General features: G+C 52.8%; 1 protein-coding gene across 1 annotated transcript; it reads left to right on the top strand.

The window, feature by feature from the left end:
- Positions 1-295: 295 nt before the first annotated feature.
- On the top strand, positions 296-2,735 carry LOC103635871 (protein IQ-DOMAIN 14). The gene is made up of 3 exons (NM_001362606.1): positions 296-1,153; positions 1,653-1,802; positions 1,913-2,735. The coding sequence occupies exons 1-3, from the start codon at positions 875-877 to the stop codon at positions 2,462-2,464; spliced, it is 981 nt and encodes a 326-aa protein (NP_001349535.1). The 5' UTR covers positions 296-874; the 3' UTR covers positions 2,465-2,735.
- Positions 2,736-11,993: the final 9,258 nt, after the last annotated feature.

Raw genomic sequence — 11,993 nt, 5'->3', positions numbered from 1 at the left:
CGCCTCGCGGGGACGAGGCTTTTGAGGTGCGAATGATTGCTGGTTCGTCCAGCCGCCTCGTGCCGCGCGTGTTTTGAGCCCTGTTCTGTTCTGTTCCGGTCCCGGGCGGCTGCTAGCCTTGTTGCCTTGCTGGCTGCTACAGTGGGTTTCCTCTGCTCGTCTCGATCGGTCGGATCGAAGGTCGTTGGCTCGTGAAAAGGGCTTTCTTCCCCACCGGTCACCAGCCTTTTCCCCCCTTCCCTACCACTACTACTAGTACTACTATTCCGTTCCTCTCACGGCGTCTCCTGCTGCCCTGAGCACTGCCCCTCTCTGTGGTTCCCTGCTGCCACTACTACCCACTCCTCCTCCTCCTCTCCCTTGGCGCTACGCTTCTACTTTAAACTCTGCCTGCCTCTGCGCCGAGACCTTTCCTGCCCTTTTGGCCTCTCTCTGTTCTGTTCACTCCCCATGCTTCTTGGCCCGCAGGCCTCTGGAAAAAGCTTCTGCCCTTTTTTCCTTCCGGTGAACTAGTTAGTGAAGCTTCTTTTCTCGCTCTGTTCCTAAAGTTCCAAGTTCCTCGTCGGCCTGTGTGTTCCTGCCCTTGTATTGTATCTCAGATTGCAAGCCAGACCCTTTCGTTTCAAAAATCCTGTTTCCATAAAGCTGCAGCCCTTTTTGCTTCGACCAAGGGGCTTCCGGTCCTCTGCATCCGCACGGCACCGGCACCGGCACCGTGTGTTAGCTTTCAGGAAATCCCGAGCTGATCTCCGCGAGTTCCCATTCCCACGCTGTAGCTGTAGCTTGTAGTAGGGCTCTGTAGCCCTGCCCTGCCCAACCCAACGCTTGCATCGCAGCCGTTCCTGAAGCAGTGCAGCTCTACGAAAACCACGCCATGGGCCGCGCGATGAGGTGGCTCAAGAAGGTGCTCGCCGGCAGCAAGCACCAAGGGGACAGGGATCGCAAGGCGCAAAACGCCGCGTGCGCCGCCTTGCCGCCCGCGGAGAAGAGGCGGTGGAGCTTCGCCAAGCCGAGGAACAGCGTGGCTGACGGCGGCGCCCGGCGGCCCTCCGTCGCCGCCGGGGAGCTGTCGCAGGTGCGCCCGTGCAGCTGCGGCCAGGAGCGCGTGGCCGCCGCCGCCGTCGTCATCCAGAAGGCCTTCAGAGGATACTTGGTAAGTTGGTAGCCGAAACGCCTTCGTTCTTTCCTTGTGTTGGTGGTGATTCATTACCGCAGTGCATTTTTGTTTCCTTCACAAAAAAATGCACTGCTCAACCGAACGAAGGTTTAGTGGGTTTGGCCATTCGTTTGCTTTCTGTCGGTCCAAGAAACGAACGGATGAGTGAACAAGTAAGTGGGCATGAACTTGGCAGATTCTTCTGCGTTCGCATTGGACAGGAGATTTGACCTCACTCACTGCCCTCGATCCATGGCTGGTCGCTGCTGCTGTTCCTCTCCGCCGAGTCGACTCGTTTCGTTTGTTTAATTAATCCCTACTACTATAGAATAGATTATTATTCCGCCGATATTTTTGTTTATTGCTAGAGTGTGCTTCGTGAACTGCGCGGCGTGACGCACCTAGCCGTCACTCATCCCAGCCCAATTCTTTTCGGTTTCCGATGCGACCTGCAGCGTTAAATTTTTTTTTTTTTGAATTTTTTCGTGCAACGCAGGCTCGGAAGGCGCTCCGCGCTCTCAGGTCGCTGGTGAAGCTGCAGGCTCTGGTGCGTGGGTACCTGGCGAGGAAGCGGACCGCCATGACGCTGCGCAGGCTGCAGGCGCTCATGAGGCTCCAGGCGTCATCCCGGAGATCCGTCGAACAAGTGAGGGCTACTAATACCAGTCACATTTTAAAGCATGAATGAAAACGGATTTGTTTGTTTATATCTGACTCCGTTTGAAACATACTACTTGTTTGCGCTTGCGCTCAAAGGAGCGGATCGCCGCGCGGGTGAAGCCACTGGCCCTGCCCGCGGCGCACCGGCGGCGGCTGTCCGACGGCGGGGACGACCGCAGCCCGAGGATCGTGGAGATGGACACGTGCCAGCTCCGCTGCCGGTCGTCCCGGATCACGACGAGCCGCTACTTCCACGAGCCGGCGTGGTGCCTCCTGCAGGGGCCAGAGCAGGTCGAGCCTGCGCACCCGAAGACGACGCACAACACGCCCCGCCTCGGCGCGTTCCCGGGGTACCTCGGCTCCCCGGCGAAGCCGCGCGCGGCCGCGTGCCGGGACGCCGGGAGCAGCCCGCGGTACATGGCGGACACGGCCTCGTCCACGGCGCGCGCCCGGTTGCAGAGCGCGCCCAGGCAGCACGCAGGGCGAGAGCAGGCGACGAGGCCCAGCGTTGGCCGCAGCGCGAGCGGGCCGAGGAAGCAGCAGGACAGCTTCAGCTTCCAGAGCTCCGAGGCCAGCCGCGTGGAGGTGGAGGGCTCGGAGCTGAGCGACGAGGTCACCAGAGACTACTACCTGGACCGTCTCTGGTGATTCCGACCGCGCCCGAATGCATGCACACCCCCGTCGCCAGGAGGAGGAAGGTTAACAAATCAAATCAGTACATACCAGTAGTACCACTATTAGGATCAAACAAGGTCTAGTCGTCTGATCATGCATGGTGAAATGTCATGATATCGTGCTAGCTAGTTCGTTCGACTACTAATCTCTACTGCCAGCCATGGAGCTCAAGTACCCAGAGGTTGTACGGTATCGTCATAGAGAAGGAAATAAATTAAATTGTGTACTATACGTACACTTCTACTACTACATGTCACATTTTTTTTTCAAAAAAAAAGGAAAAAGAAATAAAACAAGGACAAAAGTGCTTAAAGCATCAATGCCGATCGATTCGTAGAATCTGATATCATCGACGTCACTCGTGGCTAGTACTAGGATGGAATCTGATAGTATAGTACTGGATTGGCACGCGGGAAAGAAAGGAGGCAGCAGATCCTTTGAAGTAGTAATAATAATAAAGGCAGACGAGTGTTGTGGTTTTCTGGTACACTCGTCCTTCTCCCATGCACCTTTCATTGCGCTATGGATGGCAGGTCGCATAAATGTTGCCGTGCCAGGTGCAACTTTTGTATTTGTGTACCAAGCGCGGCTGTTGAGCGTTGACATGACATAGCCTGTTTTGGCTGCCTGTTGCGACTGCGAGAGCTCGCAAGGAATTCATTGCCTCTGGATGTCCAGTTCACTACCCGAGCAGCCGCTACGGTACTCGGTACTGTACGTATCCGGAGTGTACCAACGCTGGATATGTGATAGACGAACGCTACTCCAGATTGGTGCGAGCGAAGCCGCGTGATTCCAGCGTCTGGACACCCGAAACGACAGTATACCACGCTGCATAGCGAAGTTTTTTTTCTTCTTTTTTTTATCTCTGCTGCCTGAGCCAAGCTAGCTGTCTCACCGGTGCCTCTGATCTGAGGCCGTTGGAATGACGCGTGGATTCGACGACGCCGGGGCACGGGCACGGGCACGGGCACGTGACGCGGCCGAAGACCCGGCCGTCGTATCGCAGACGCGCGCGGACGACACCACATGACCCGCCTGCAGGCTGTCGATCTTGTTTGAGCCCACGGCGTGGCGTGACTCGGAGGAGGAGGCGTCGGAGTTGGGATTTGTTTGCGTCTGTGCATGCTGCTCGATCTGGATGGATCCTGCAGTGCCCTCGACAGGCCGGCGTGGCCCGATCTGCCTGCGCCTGTGCAGGCGTACGTTCTGCCGCGCTGTAAAACGTGTACGCGAGCTCTTGGCGACTGTCAGTGAGCGGTCCCAGTCCCACGTCAAATACAGCGGCGAAGTGGGGCCGCGGCTGCCGGTCTCGTTCAGGGCTTCAGGCGCGACCTAGGCGCTGGATGATTCAGACATAGCCTACCAGTCTATATTTTATTTGTGTTGGACTGATAAAGGAACCGCCGCCCCTATAAAAAATGTGATAAATTGGACAAACTTTCAAAATCTGATTCTTAAACTAAAATCGAGTCAGAGTCTCTCTCTATCTTTTTTCACGGTAAAGCTCGTGCCCTGATCGGGACATAAATCGACTTATGGTTATGGCCCTCAGTCACAAGAAGCGCTATATTACCGGTAGAGATGGCCAAATGGGCGGCACGGCACGGCCCGGCCCGGGCACGGCCAGGCACGGCACGGTTAGGGCACGGCCCGTTTGGCCCGTTTAATAGCCGTGCCGTGCCGGCACGGCACTAGTGCCTAAGGCCAGGCCCAAGCACGGCACTAAGCCTGCTTAGCCGTGCCGTGCCGGCCCGTTTAGCCCGTTTAGCCCATATAGCCCGTTTAGCACTATACCACTGAATTTTAGTCAGATATTCACAAACACAGTTAAAACATACTAAAATAGCTAATATTGAACTGTTTAGTGCAATGGCTGACTCATTAAAAACCTATTTAGGTAAAAACTCACCCTTGTGAGAAAACCCTAGATAAGAAAAAAGAGTACAACACACAGCTAACTAGTCGTGCTTGGATCTAATCATGCATAATCGTGCCTAACCGTGCCTAGAGGCTAATCGTGCCGTACCCGTGCCGGCCCAGCGTGCCTGATGCTCGGCCCAGGCACGGCACTACCTATCGGGCCGTGCCGGCACGGGCCCGACACTAGCCGTGCCGTGCCGTGCCCAGGCACTACGGGCCGTGCCGTGCTTCGGGCTGGCCCGTTTAGCCCGGCCCGGCTGGCCATCTATAATTACCGGTGACTATGGGCCAGCAAAAAAAACAACGCTTTTGCCTTCGCTTAACCCAAGTTGCCACAGTTCCGAAGGACCCAGTCCCTTTTAGGCCATTTTCGTTTGATCCCAAAACCATAGAGATTGAGGGGATTGAAAGGGATTGGAGAGAATTTTTACTTGTAGAGGATTTAATCCCCCTCAATCCTTATGGTTTGGCACAAAACGAACAGGGCCTTACGCTTTTTTAGCATGTGTTTGGTTTCGGAACGATATTGGGTCGGAGCCGACCTATTTTTCTAGGTTGGATCGGACTCGTTTCTTGTTTGGTTTCAGTGACAGGTTCAACCTAATTTCTTGTTTGATTACATGGTTAAAGTGGGTTAGAGCTGCACCATCTCTTGTTTGTTTCGTGATGAAGGATGAACTGAATACGGTCACCTTCCTGATCATATTACCACACTTAGAATGATACCTTCAATTCAATAAGATGACATTATTCAAAATAAATGAAACTAACACTATTTAAATATTTGAGTAATCCATAAGCATAAGATATAAATAAATTAAAACCATTATTGACTAAGTCGTAATTTTTTAGTGACGAGGTCTCAATGTTACATTTTAGTCATAATTAAAGGAACATCCAAACAACATCAAGATACATTTAGTGAATTTGTAACATTTGCCATCACTAACATGCTTGTCTAGGCGATGACGAACACTGACCTTTACATGTTCGATGACAGCACTAGGCTCGCGGGTTGTGCCTACTAGAGAACATACATGTCGGCGTTTCGAGACCGGGGGTACCGACGAGTGAAATGTCGTCGCGTGCCCCAACCCAGATGGGTCGGCGCGAGACGGAGCGCGAAGGGGGCAAAAGGCAGTCGAAGAGAGAGAGAGTGGAAATCCCGTGGCCTTCGTGTTTGTCCCGCGCCCAGGTCGGGTGCGCTTGCAGTAGGGGGTTACAAGCATCCACGTGGGAGAGGGAGCGAGCGGCCTCACGCGAGCGCCTGTCCCGTCCTCTTCCCCGCACGGCCAACCCTCTGTAAGAGGGCCCTGGTCCTTCCTTTTATAGGCGCAAGGAGAGGATCCAGGTGTACAATGGGGGTGTAGCAGAGTGCTAACGTGTCTAGCGGAGGAGAGCTAGCGCCCTAAGTACATGCCATCGTGGCAGCCGGAGAGGTTTTGGCACCCAGTTCGTGTGGTGTCGTGGCCGTCGGAGGAGCGCTGGAGCCTGGCGGAAAGATAGCTGTCGGGGCTGTTGAGTCCTTGCTGACGTCCTCTTGCTTCCGTAAGGGGGCTGAGAGCCGCCGTCGTCATAGAGCGTGCGGGGTGCCATCATTACTTGTCTGGCGGAGCGAGCCAGATGGGACGCCGGTCTTGTTCCCCGTAGCCTGAGTCAGCTTGGGGTAGGGTAATGATGGCGCCTCCTGTTGACGTGGTCGGTCCGCGCCCTAGGTTGGGCGATGTGGAGGCTCCTCCTAGGTCGAGGTCGAGTTTGTCTTCCGTGGTCGAGGTCGAGTCCGAGCCCCTGGGTCGGGCGAGGCAGAGACCGTCGGCTGAAGCCGGGGCTAAGTCCGAGCCCTGGGGTCGGGCGAAGCGGAGTTCGTCGTCTTCCGGGGCTGAGCCCGAGTCCGAGCCCTGGGGTCGGTGAAGCGTCCCGATCCTTTGGGACTCAAATGTGATACAATTACTAGTCCCAGGAGGCTAGTAACCACATTCATTACTTCAAATAGTTACAGAGTCTGAATAATGTTATTACAATACCGGGGATACAAGCTCGAAAGTGAGCCGAGAAAACATAAAGCGCAGTGGAAGATAAAATAGCCCAAGCCACAGGCAGAACTGGGTGAAGACACAGCCCCATCAATCAAGCATAGCAAAAAAGAAATCTTCAGCTGCTGAAAAACATAAATAAATCTGGGTGAATACACTAGGTATTCCGCAAGCCCACCCGACTCCCGTAAAGAGAAAGTGACCTATAATGTACATGCTTTATATGGTGGAGTTGAAGTCACTCATACTTTTTCAGAGAAAGGCAGTACTCAATGATTAGGGTTTTCCCAAGACAATAGAAGTAACACTTGCTTAACTACCACTGAGCTTCCCGCTCCCGTGGTACTACTTTCTTTTCAGAACATACACACACATTTCCCTGTTCCCAGTTGTAGTAGAAACACTAATTGTCATACCATACCAGACTCGTCCATACCAGTGGACACGGACTATTCGAATAGGTTTAGACTCTACGCAGAGGGGTACACTTTACCCACTAGTCCAGCTCTGCGATCTCATGGCCAATGAGACCCGAATCCAAAACTCTTTCCTTCCTTGTACGTCCGAACCTTAACGGTTATACCGGAAGGAGTCAGGCCACCGCCATGTCCAAACCGGACAAAACATTCCCCCTCCTTATCCTCCCGGTGCTACCCCAGCCTTTCATAACCCTGGGGTTGGACCGTACGAGTTCAGATTGAGTGGCTGCCCACACAGCCTCGAGTGGTTGTACTTTTGAGAGTACAGGTAATGAAAGATGACAAACTGGTCCTTATATGAGAGGACGATCCTTCTGCTCACGCCTAAACCAGCTGAGCCAACATCTTAGGCCCTCCCCTAAACCAGGGAGTCCCTGATCATCCAACTTCACCAGGTGATGAGGGTGAATACCCTTCATCGCACTCTTTTGGAAAACATTTCACTTATACCCCTTTTACTTGTCCCATATCTTTTAATCGAAGTAATAGTTAATGCGGGCTCTCTCATGCTTACCATGCAATTCGATTCCCATCCCATAATCCAGGCTTAGGCAGTGGTAGAGAGAGATAGGTAAATAATGCATCAAGGGAAAGATGGACTTGCCTTCGTCGAAGCTTTCCTGGCACAAGAGGTTAATCTCGGAGGGGTCGGGTTCTTGCCCTTCTTCCGGAGCTAAGAGTTCCGGAGGATCGGATCCCTCTTCCGCTAATTAAACAAGACAATAACAATACATCAAACATAGTGACCTTTGTGGGGTGTGCAAATTATTATACTTTATTATTTTTGTGCCCTAATAATTTTTTTAGACAATTTTTGGTGCATAAAATATTAGTATCTAAATATATATGTGAAAATGAGAAAGGAAAATAGGAAAAAGAAAAAGAAAAGGGATTCTCCATCTAACCGGACCGGGGGGGAAATTTTGGCCCACATAGCGTGCGGGCGCGGGTGCGCTTTGCGGCCCAAACGGCCCAGCAGCGAGGGAACGGCGGAGGGGACGGCGCCGTAGCGCGGGCCCACCGGCCAGAGAGAGAGGGGGGCTGACGGCGCTACTGGTAACGGAGGGGAAGGGGGCTCGACCGGGCCGGTCGGCGGCGAGCTCCGCGGCGGTTCTCCGCCATCGGTCCGGTCCTCTGGCGGGGAAGGGGTGGCGAAGCACGGGCGGTTGGAGTGGGTCACGATGGTGGGGCGAATTTGGCCTGCGGGGGCCTATGGCGGCCGACCCACGGCGCAGTGGCGCCGGTGAGGTTTCCGGCCACGACAGGGGAGGCAAAGTGGTGCCTAGTGATCGCGAGTGTATGGCGGAGCTTCGGCCATAGCTTAATTGAACAGAGAGACGCTAGAGAGGGGGAAGGGGGCTCACCGGAGCAAGGTAGGGGCACGGCGGCGCTTGCTTGAACCGCTCGGGGAGGAGGGCAGCGAGGATGGCTGGTGTTGTGTGGCGAAGACGGGGCTCGAGCGGGCCCTTTTATAGGCGCTCGGGGGAGGGAGGGGGATGGGGGAGACGGCGAGCACCGGCGAGCTCGCCATGGGTACGGGAATGGCGCTAACGCCGATTGGGACGGCTCGGGCAGGCTGTGGGGGTGAGAGGTCGGCTCAAGCACAGTGGCGGGGTTGTCGCGGAGGCGGGCGAGCATTAATGGCGAGGCGACGAGGCGAGGGGCGCTCGGCGGCGATCGCGCCGGTGAGGGATGGGCGAGGGAGAAGGAGCTGACGGGTGGGGTCGGGCTGCTAGTGAGAGAGGTCCGCGCGAGAGAGAGAGAGCGGTGAGGTGCTGACGGGCGGGGCCCAGTGGTCAGGGGGCGGGAGTGGCGCGCGGGTTGGGCCGCCTGGGCCGGAAGAGAGGGGGGAAGCGGGCGCGCGCGAGCTGGGCTGGGATTCGGCCCAGCCAAGGGAGGGGAGAGGGTTTTTCCTTTTCCTTTTCTTATTTCATTTCTTTTCCTTTTTCTTTTCTACTTTTGTGTCTTTTTGTTTCTTTTTCTCTTATCAAATTTTCTCTAAATGAACTTGGTGATAAATATGGTCTATGTGAGGTGCTTCAAATCATTTTAAGTGCATGCATATGATTTGGGTGACCTAGGGGTAGGGTTAAGGGAGAAGAATAAAATGAAGGAGGGGGGGAATTAGGGGGGGTTAGGGTTTCAAACCTGGGTTGGGATTTTGGGATGTTACAAACCTACCCCACTTAAAGGAATCTCGCCCTCGAGATTAGACTGGATTTGGGAAAAGATAAGGGTATTCCTTCCTCAAGAAGTCCTCACTCTCCCAGGTGGCTTCCTCTTCTCCTTCTCTGCTCCACTGAACTTTACATAGCTTTACTTCTGAGGTGCGGGTCTTTCTGACTGCTGAATCAAGAATCTTCACTGGTTTCTCACGATATTGAAGATCTTTCTGAATCTGCACTGTCTCTTCTTCGAGGTGACTTTCTGGTGCTTGCAGGCATTTGCGGAGCTGGGATACGTGGAACACATTGTGGATGTCGGACATGGATTCTGGTAGTTCCAGGCGGTATGCTGCGGGTCCTACCTTGCCAATGATGGGATAGGGACCTACAAAACGTGGGGCTAGCTTCCCTTTGACTTGGAACCTCCTGACACCACGCATTGGAGAAACCTTGAGGTAGACGAAGTCTCCTTCCTCAAATCGGAGTTCCCTCCACCTGTTGTCTGCGTAACTCTTCTGCCGACTTTGAGCTTCAAGCAACCTTCTGTGGATCAGTGCAACTTTCTCTTCCGCCTCTTTGACAAAGGCAGGTCCCTCTAGTGCTTTTCCCCCACATTGGACCACATGAGAGGGGTCTGGCATTTTCGTCCATACAGTGCTTCGAATGGCGACATCTTGATGCTGGCCTGATAGCTATTGTTGTATGAGAACTCTGTGTAGGGTAGACTGGACTCCCAACTTCTATCAAAAGCTAACACACATGCTCTCAACAGATCTTCAAGGACTTTGTTGACCCTTTCTGTCTGCCCATCTGTTTGAGGGTGGTAAGCGGTACTGAAATCTAGCTTGGTGCCCATGGCTTTCTGAAGGCTTGTCCAGAATTTGGATGTGAACTGGGTTCCTCTGTCTGACACTATCTTCCTTGGGATGCCATGGAGTCTGACTATCTCCTTGAGGTAAATCCGGGCAAGGGTGGCTCCTCCAAAGGTAGTTTTCACGGGAATGAAATGGGCTACCTTGGTGAGGCGATCTATTATTACCCAGATGGAGTCATTCCCTTTCTGCGTCCGGGGTAGTCCGGTTACGAAGTCCATGCCTATTTCTTCCCACTTCCATTCAGGTATCGGGAGGGGTTGTAATAGGCCAGCAGGTTTTTGGTGTTCGGCCTTCGTCCGTTGGCAGATGTCACATCGGGCCACATACTGAGCTATTTCTTTCTTCATCCCCTTCCACCAGTATCTGGTCTTGAGGTCCAGGTACATCTTGGTAGTTCCGGGGTGAATGGAGTAGGCCGAGTCGTGAGCTTCCTTGAGTAGGACTTCTCGGGCCTCCCCTTTTGGTACACATAGACAGTGTTTGAACCAAAGGACTCCTTGGTCATCTGTCCTGAGGTCCGGGAGTTGTTCCTTGCGGGCTTTCTCCACGAGCCTTGCTGTCTCTGAGTCTAGACGTTGAGCTTTGCTGATGAGGTCTTCTAGCATTGGCTTGACTTCGAGACTGTCGTTGTTTCCCAGACATGCATTTAGTTGTGCTGATTCTTTCTTCCAGTCTTCTAGAAAGTTGGTCCCTTTTATTCCGAATGGCTTTCGACTGAGGGCGTCGGCTACCACGTTGGCCTTTCCGGGGTGATAGTGAATTTCTAGGTCGTAATCCTTGATTAGTTCTAACCATCTTCGCTGACGGAGGTTGAGATCAGGTTGAGTAAATATATACCTCAGACTCTTGTGATCGGTGAAAATGTGACATTTGTTTCCGATTAGGTAATGTCTCCATATCTTTAAGGCATGCACTATGGCTGCCAATTCCAAATCATGGGTGGGGTAATTCTGCTCGTGCGGCTTGAGTAGGCGTGATGCGTAAGCAATGACTTTCTCGTTTTGCATTAGCACACACCCTAAGCATTGCCTCAAGGCATCACAGAAGACGACAAAATCTTGATGAATATCTGGCAGTGATAGAACGGGTACCATTGTAAGTTTCTCCTTTATGATTTGGAAACTTCCTTCACATTTTGGGGTCCACACAAATTTGTGGTCTTTCTTGAGAAGTTCTGTCATTGGTCTTGCTATGCTGGAGAATCCTTTGATGAAGCGGCGGTAATACCCTGCCATTCCTAGGAAGCTTCGAACTTCACTGACGTTGGTTGGTTGCCTCCATTTTGACACTGCTTCTACTTTGGAAGGGTCCACTTCTATCCCTTCTGCGGTTAAGATATGCCCAAGGAAGGCTATCTTTTCCAACCAGAATTCACATTTACTGAGTTTAGCATAAAGTTGGTGTGCTCTGAGTTTTCCAAGGATGATTCGAAGGTGACGCTTATGGTCTTCGCGGTTCCTGGAGTAAATAAGGATGTCGTCGATGAAGACTACGACAAACTTATCTAGCTCTTCCATAAACACTTTATTCATGAGGTTCATGAAAAAGGCGGGTGCGTTTGTCAGTCCGAACGGCATTACCGTGAATTCATATTGCCCGTACCGGGTGACGAATGCAGTCTTTTGGATGTCTGCCTCCTTGATCCTCAATTGGTGGTAACCAGACCTTAGGTCTATCTTGGAGAAGTACTTGGCTCCTTGAAGCTGATCGAAGAGATCGTCAATCCGAGGAAGTGGGTACTTGTTCTTGATGGTAACTTCATTTAACGATCGGTAATCAATACACATTCTCATGCTTCCATCCTTCTTGGAGACGAACAGGACTGGTGCTCCCCAAGGTGATGAGCTGGGACGAATGTACCCTTTTTGCTGAAGATCTGAGATTTGAAGCTTCAGTTCTGCTAACTCGGTGGGAGCCATGTGGTATGGTCTCCTCGCGATGGGTGCTGTTCCAGGAATCAGATCTATGTAGAACTCCATTTCTCTTTCTGGTGGCATTCCTGGCAATTCTTCTGGAAATACGTCCAT

Source organism: Zea mays, chromosome 8, assembly GCF_902167145.1.
Source record: "Zea mays cultivar B73 chromosome 8, Zm-B73-REFERENCE-NAM-5.0, whole genome shotgun sequence".
Classification (NCBI taxonomy): domain Eukaryota; kingdom Viridiplantae; phylum Streptophyta; class Magnoliopsida; order Poales; family Poaceae; genus Zea; species Zea mays.
The sequence above is the reverse complement of the archived record's forward strand: the minus strand, read 5'-3'. Positions and strand labels throughout refer to the sequence as shown.